The sequence below is a fragment of the Sinocyclocheilus anshuiensis genome, unplaced genomic scaffold, assembly GCF_001515605.1.
Source record: "Sinocyclocheilus anshuiensis isolate Anshui unplaced genomic scaffold, SAMN03320099.WGS_v1.1 scaffold84, whole genome shotgun sequence".
Lineage (NCBI taxonomy): Eukaryota > Metazoa > Chordata > Actinopteri > Cypriniformes > Cyprinidae > Sinocyclocheilus > Sinocyclocheilus anshuiensis.
In genome coordinates, this window is record NW_015557076.1 from 79,845 (window position 1) to 88,114 (window position 8,270).

General features: G+C 35.5%; 1 protein-coding gene across 2 annotated transcripts in view; it reads right to left on the minus strand.

Annotated features, from left to right (window-relative positions):
• The window catches only part of LOC107676795 (ubiquitin-conjugating enzyme E2 K-like), a 13,762-nt gene that overhangs the window by 4,277 nt on the left and 1,215 nt on the right, over positions 1–8,270 (minus strand). Inside the window, exons 2-6 of one of the 2 annotated variants that reach the window (XM_016471479.1) lie at positions 4,305–4,411; positions 2,106–2,199; positions 1,814–1,872; positions 438–520; positions 271–370 (exon numbers count right to left, since the gene is read on the minus strand). In XM_016471479.1, coding sequence (XP_016326965.1) covers positions 271–370; positions 438–520; positions 1,814–1,872; positions 2,106–2,199; positions 4,305–4,376 — 408 coding nt within the window. In that variant the 5' untranslated portion in view covers positions 4,377–4,411. Of the gene's footprint in view, positions 1–270; positions 371–437; positions 521–1,813; positions 1,873–2,105; positions 2,200–4,304; positions 4,687–8,270 lie in introns of those variants that run through there. The other variant, XM_016471478.1, reaches the window with a different exon arrangement.

Consider the following 8,270-nt stretch of genomic DNA (forward strand, 5'->3'; position numbering starts at 1 on the left):
CTGGTTTAATCCCCATCATTATAGGGTGGTTGTGTACACACACTGCCAGCACACACTTCAGTTCAAACAACTTGTAAAAGTACATGTAGTATCCTATGACCCCTTTAATAAGACTTAATAAGTGACTTTTGTTATACCATTTAAGATATTTAAGACTTTTTATGCCCTTGAATTTAATCAAACTAAATGTAAGACATTTTACAGACCCTAAACACCACAGGAACGCCATTTTTCCACCACTTTTTGTCGCACATTCCCCCAAACATCTACCTGATTGGCAACTACTGCGTCCTGTGGATCATCTGGTTCAGCGGCGGCCAGAAGAGCCTGTAGAGACAGTAAGACTGTTCGGAGGGTCATCGCCGCCGCCCTGAAACACATACAGCTTCAGCTCCAGCGCAGTTCACTTCTCTACTGTGCGCTCAGTGAGATCTTACCACTGGTCCTTCAGGATGTCCAAACAAATGGCACCTGTTACTGAGCTGATGTTGGGATGCCAGATCTTCGTTATAAACCGAACCTGGAAAACGACAAGTGCCAGAATTAATCTGTGAGTGAAAGTTAAAAGAGACACGTTAGTCAATAGCAGAGGTGAATCTCACGATTTCAATTCAGAGAGTCACAATGTGAGTACAAAATGATTCTTGATTCACCAACAATTTTGCCGAGTTTTTGCCGTATTTGGTTTTTAAAAATTGTGATTCCTGCACAAACACATTCATGTCACCTAAAGCAGTTATTATAGTTAACTAAAACTATAACCATAAAACATATATATTTATTTTGTTTTTTTGTTACTTAAAATAAAATAAACATTAACAGAAATAAAATATGTATTTTATTTTCAGCTAGTTGCCAAGGCAACATTTCTCATTGTCATTTAGTTTAACTTGATGTACTAAAACAAATAAAATTCACTAAAATAATTAAAACTAAAATTAATAAATATTTTTAAAACTATATAGACATATTTAAAAAAATTAAAAATAAATTAATAAAATGTACAAACACACAACAAAAAAAAAAAACTAAGGCAATATTTCTAATTTTAGTTTAATTTAACTTGATGTACTAAAATAACTAAAACTAAAATTAATACATATTTTTTAAACTATATAGACATATTAAAAAAATAATACAATTGACAAACACACACAACAACAACAACAAAACAAGGCAATATTTCTCATTTTAGTTTAGTTTAACTTGATGTACTAAAATAACTAAAACTAAATAAACTAAAATAAAAATAATAAAAAAATAAAAAAACTATAGACATATTTAAAAAAAAATAATAAAATTGACAAAAACACACCAACAACAAAAAAACAAGGCAATATTTCTCATTTTAGTTTAGTTTAACTTGACGTACTAAAATAACTAAATAACTAAAATTAATAAAAATATATAGAGATGTTTAAAAAAACGAATAAAAATGACAAAAACACGACAATTTCTAAAACTAACTAAAATGAAAGTGAAAACAGAAAATATAAAAATAAAATATCATTCAAAATATTAACATATGAATGATACTAAAATAGCACTGGCCTAAAGTGTAATATGCATAATATATAAAGTGTTTTCTTTGAAATGTTGTGAAATAAAGCTTGTTCAGCCTTTTTGTCTTCGCTCCTGCATGCATTTGTTTGTACAGACACACAGCACTAGTCAACAGTACTCTAATATCACAAAGCATGTAAACACGGCCTCACATGTTTCTAAGCAAGAGTCTGTAACAGCAAACCCAGTTTAACTAGATTAGCCAGTATTTTGAGCAGCAGATCATCCTCATCATCGTCTCGTTACTCACCTTTGGCGGATTAAATGGATATGTCTCTGGAATTTTTATTTCTAGTTGATATCTGCCACCTGCAAAACAAGAAAGGACAGAAAGTCATGCAAAAGTAGAAAAAGAAAAGCATTTTTTCAGTGCATATTCTCATTTCTGACTATTGGCAAGTGTGGCATAACATTTGGACGTGTTGCAGATGGTCTGAAAATTAAATCTTCAAAAAGCATGTATTAAACACTGCAGTGCAGATATCGTTGACAGTGTTCAGAAACACACAGTCAACAGTTCAGAACAACATCTTTTCTCTCACCTTCATAAGGCGTGTCTGGCGGTCCGGCGATCTCCCCCTTCAGTTCTGTGAAATTCTCATCCACTAAATCCACCTTGATTTGGTTTTTACTCGTCTGTGAAAATAAAATGTCAGGACAATTACTCAACAAGAGACACGGTTTCCAAATGTAAACCCATTCCACAGAATTCAGCCAAACTGAGAGCAGAAAATGCCTAGAAAGTCTTCCCAGATAGCACACATACGTCTGCAAGATGTCTGTTAAAGGTCACTTGATCTGGAAAGCATCTGCTGTGTACAAACCTCTAACAGACGTCTGTAAGATGTCAATTTTACATACATTCTAAATCATAAACATCTTAAAGACATCTAATAGACATCTATTTGACATCTGATAGAAAACGTCTTATAGACGTATTGCAGATGAGCAAACACTGTAAAAAATACGTCTTCCAGATGTAAATGCAGACATCAGACAGACGTCTCCGAGATGTATGTGTGCTATCAGGGTGGATTGGGTTTCCACCCTGATAGCACACGCACATCACGGAGACGTCTATTTGACGTCTGCAAGACGTATTTTTAGATCTGCAATACAGCTACTGGACGTTTCCTATCAGATGTCAAACAGACGTTTATAAGATGTCTTTAAGATGTTTATGATTTAGATTGAATGTAAAACTGACATCTTAAAGACGTCTGTCAGATGTTTGTACACAGCAGATGCTTTCCAGATGAAGCGATCTTTAACAGACATCTTGCAGATGTACGTGTGCTATCTGGTCAAGGTTGGGAAACCCAAAATTCAAAGTTAAAGTTTGAAAAAATGGAAAAAACCTGACCAAATTAAAGGCAAAACCACAAACTTTGTACCTGAACCCACAATTCAAACCCAATAAATCCAAAACCCCAAAGCTAAAACTACCAACTGTACCCAGATGGCACAGGTACATCTGCAATATGTCTGTTAAAGATGTTTAAGATGTGTTAAGATCTGTTTAAGATGTCAGTTTTACATTCAATCTAAATCATAAACATTTTAAAGACATCTTCTAAACATCTATTTGACATCTGATAGGAAACGTCCTATAGACGTATTGCAGATGAGCAAACACTAAAAAATACGTCTTGCAGACGTCAAATAGACGTTTAGAAGATGTCTTTAAGATGTTTATGATTTAGATTGAATGTAAAACTGATGTTTACGCACAGCAGATGCTTTCCAGATGAAGCGATCTTTAACAGACCTCTTATCTATTTACATTATACCACATAGTAGTTTTTTAAAAACAATATTATGTGATGGTTTTGGTACCATGGTAATACTATGGTATTTTTGACACTTTATTTGTGGGCAAAGTCACACTGACAGCTTACTACAGTATGTTATACCCAGTTGTACACCTATAATTTAAGTTTAATTAGTATTTAATGAAGGATCGGAGATTATGCTAAATTCAGTTAATCTGTGCTGAAATTTTAATGTTAAAAGTTTCACACAACACTCAACACACACAGTAGTGCATTATCACACGCATTCTTCACAGTACAAACATTAATCAGGTGATTTTAATGAAAATGCGTGTTACAATCATAATAATTCTTAATTATATCATGCTACACGATGCTATCAGACCACAACCTCGATAAAACTACAATAAAAGTTAAGAAACCCGTCAACCTACATATATTAACCCAAATATTAACCGTCGAGAGTCTGAAAATATTATTTAAATGCCAAAAGTGATGTTTTAAGAGTAAATGTGTGTGAAGCACTGGCCTTCAGTTAACGTTAGCACGCGGCTAATCACACTCACACACACAGGCCTTTATTAAAAACACCACAAACACACAGGAATACACAGCAAATCACTGTATCAGCACAATAAGCACTCTGTAATCGATTAAATAAGCACGTTTGAAGCTCAGCGCTGTGATGTGATTCTGTTCGGCGGGTTTGGACTCGCTTAGCAATGCGGTTCGGCCTGGACGGGACAAACATCCCATAATATTCCCCCAAACCGCCCATCTGACAAATCAAGCACACATTAAACTGCATTATCCTAATGCACGAGCCGAATCTCAGCCGCATGTGTGTGTGCTTCACAGCTGATCTGTCCGTGATTTGAATGCATTAAATGCACATGCGTGAGTCATAAAGCATGATTGATTGACAGCTGTCATGGGAAACGCACGCGTGTGTGTCGGTGTTAAACGCACCTCTTCGCTTTTCAGGACCTCTTTAAACTCCCGTTTGATCCGCTGGACCGCGATGTTGGCCATGCTGTTCATACACACACACTCACACACACACACACACACACACACTCACTCACTCACGCACGCACGCACGCACGCACACTCACACATACGGGTTTTTATGAATTACCAGGACACTGCTGCCCAAACCAGTCTGTTGGTGTATTAGGGGGACACCGCTTTCCACTTGCTGTACAGAGATGTAGTGGATATCAAAAAAATTATTTTGACCCATACAACACAGATTTCACTTTAAAGTTTGTTTACACAAAACACAACTTATAATGTAACAACCTGAAAATATACACAATTATGAGGACAATTAATGATTTGATACACAAGCCCCGCCGCCTATGACACAAAACTGTATTATGAGGACTAATGTGATTTCTAAGGACATTGGCTATACAACACACAAACATGTCATGTGAGTGTATTAAAGGGACATACCTGATATAAGAGGACAACAATTTAACACAAACACAATAGTTAAGATATTGTGTATTAAAGGGACATACCTGATATAAGAGGACAACAATTTAACACAAACACAATAGTTAAGATATTGTGTATTAAAGGGACATACCTGTGAATTAAAAAACAAAATATAACAAACTGTAGTAGTGCTTGGTTTGCATTAATTGAATCAAACCTCAATGGAGATGCTGGCTGAGGTAGATGCTCATACCATCTGAGGTGCCTGGAGGTTTCTCAACAGGGTGCCTAGCCTTCTTCATTCCTGCGGTATGAATAGTATGGCTCAGTATAAAGGTTCTGATGGCACATGCTCAAACATTTCATAACAGAAAAAAAAACTTGTTAATCCTAAATTCAAAATCTTGTGTCATTTACACAACATAATAAATCAAGCAATCTAAACTGCCTTTTAAACATTTTCGCACTCAGTTTAGTTTCAAAATGTGTTAGTATATATATACTTAAAATGGGTTTGAAGTTGAAAACTTTTTATTCTTGTCAAACCTTGAGATGGGCCTCCAAAGGCAGAGTCAATATCTGCGAATAGAAAAATAAAATACGATAACAAACAGTAGTAGTGCTTGGTCTATATGAAGTGAATCAAGACCATGCTGCTTCAGTAACAGCTCTGAACTATTATAATGTTTTGGTGCATCGTATGGTACACTTCTTATGCTGACTTTACGGATTTGATGTTTGTATGTTTATGTGCTTTTACCTGTTTCTGTTTGTGTCTGTGGATGTATCTCCTCAGCATCACTGTCTTCACTTTGCTCAGATTCAGTAAAGTCTAACTCATCTAACAAAAAATAAACATTCAGAGTATCAAGTAAGTTTAACTTTGCAAATGTTAGAGTAAAAAAATAGAGGACATGGTGATCACTCTGAAGTTTGATGAATATTACATTGTTAAAGATTTAAGGTCTGAATGCTAGGGATTATCTTTAGGATATGAATACTTGAATCTTTACAGTAAACTTGAAAATGTCATTTGTAACAACTTAGTAGCATTACCTTCAATTTCAATCTCTTCTAGTGTTTTGCCCTGAAGATTTGTAAGTGACCGTTTCTCCATGGCAAGTAGTAGATATTTTGGCCAGCTGGGTTGTAGCCTCCGGAAGCCTGTAATATCGTGGCCCAAAAAGTCAGCAACTTGGTCCAAAACCATGGTTTGTGTATTAAAGGGACATACCTGATATAAGAGGACAACGATTTAACACAAACACAATAGTGAAGATATCGTGTATTAAAGGGACATACCTGATATAAGAGGACAACGATTTAACACAAACACAATAGTGAAGATATCGTGTATTAAAGGGACATACCTCAGAATTAACCATCATCTGTACCGCTGCATCAGTCTGACTGTAATTAAAAATCAATATGTTTTTGCCAATTAAAGATCATACAGTGCCCTCCATAAGTATTGGAACAGAAATGACAAAATTGCTTTGTCTGCTGTGGAGTCAAGACATCTGCAAATATGATTAAAAGATGAATATGAGACAAAACTACAGAATGTCACATTTTTATTGCTGTGATTGCATGCGAGGGATTCGCAACTAAATATTAGCTTTTAAACTTTTACATTGGCTTTAAGTTAATAAGTTAAGTAAAATACTCATGCTCACATCAGATTAGGGAATGAAACTCTAAAAGTGCTGTCCTTTTTATTTGGTAAAACATAAATGTGTTGAAACAGCTAATAATAAAATTTGTTGATATCTGAAAAGTTTGATTCTTGAACATTAATTTTGGACATCAAGGCAGTACATGGTGATGCCTTGAGTTTGCAATACAACTATCTAATGCAAAAATGACAGATAATACAAGTGAATTCATAGATTAACATTCTGGGCATGTGTGAATTCATTATAGCACACACAGTGTGTGTAATGTTCAGGTACTGATTCTGCATCATCTTACCAAAGTTAATTGAAATTAACTAACTGTTAATTGTGATTAGAGCCAAATCACAAATCGCATGTGAAAACTACCTGTTGATCATTACAAACACAGACTTCAGACACTTACCTTCTCTGTTCCATCCCCTGCTGCACAGCTGACCACAGCCATCGCTTGTCCTTCTGTCTCAGAACACACCTGTGTGGATTCACATTACAAACACAGACTTCAGACACTTACCTTCTCTGTTCCATCCCCTGCTGCACAGCTGACCACAGCAATCGCCTGTTCTTCTGTCTCAGAACACACCTGTGTGGATTCAAAATGAAGTACTAACACGTCTCCGCTAACTTCTCCACATGATTGAAAAACTATTTGAACAGTAAACTGTGTTCAAATGAGTATAAAAAGGTTATAACTTTTGAGGTACAATATGCACTTTCTGCAACATGCTTAATATTGCTCAGAAATTATTTAGAGCCAAATCACAAATCAGATGTGAAAATTTAGTTCCATCTGTAAATACCTTGCTTCTCTATGGCCAGTCAGAATCCCCAAAGTTATACGTAATCTCTTCCCCAGGACTTATGTCCTTTATTGCAAATAAGCACAGATGGGGCTTTCCGTCCACTCTGATTGTTTTCATTTTGCTGTTGGGGTTCACATGATCATCATTGACGAGTCTCCCTAAAGAGTCGTCTTCTCTGGCAGCATCAACACTGAAAGAGCAAGAACACAATGCTAACTCCAAGGTGTAATATTGACTGAATCACACAATAGGAAAGTCTCACTGAAAAATGTAAAAATGTTTCTGGATGGACTCATCCTACGTTACCACTACTGCATCAGAAAATAAAAATGTGTATCTCTGGGTGACCTACAACTTTGTAAATTTGAAAGAGATTGTAAATTAAGTACAGCAATATACATACCACAACTGTTTTCCATTAAAACGAAATTCAAACAAAAAAACTTCAACCGCAGTGTGGTATACTCTGTGCCTTCTTTCATATTCTTGTTTAGTTATGACTTCCCCTCGATATTCAATGAGAAAATCTCCCTTTTGGAAGTGGCGACAGCTGAACACTCCTCGACCTAACAAAGAGCACATCAGTCAGGAAAAAGGGGTCAAGTTAAAACAATACTTAAACATAGATACTCACTTGTGTTACTCACCTTTAAATGAATTTATGTATTTTATTTTACAGTATTTTTCCATGTGGCCTTTCATACACTAACCTCATTACCACATCCCAAAACATACATAATACAAGCTGTTTAGTTATTGCTATCTGTATTTGTCTGACTAGTAGGTAAAGCATGAATTATTGCTGTTAAATAATGACATCTTCAATTATAAATAGTTAATTCCTTATGATTTGTGAGGAAACTCTAGATAAAAGCTGACAAATGTTACCAAAGCTAGCCTGATTAACTGCAGAGGCTGACTTTATAACTAATGTAATATAAAATAAAAAGAGTTTCTCGACTTCTTTGAGTTGTATCATCAGTCTCACCTGAAGCGTCTTCATCCTGATGCTC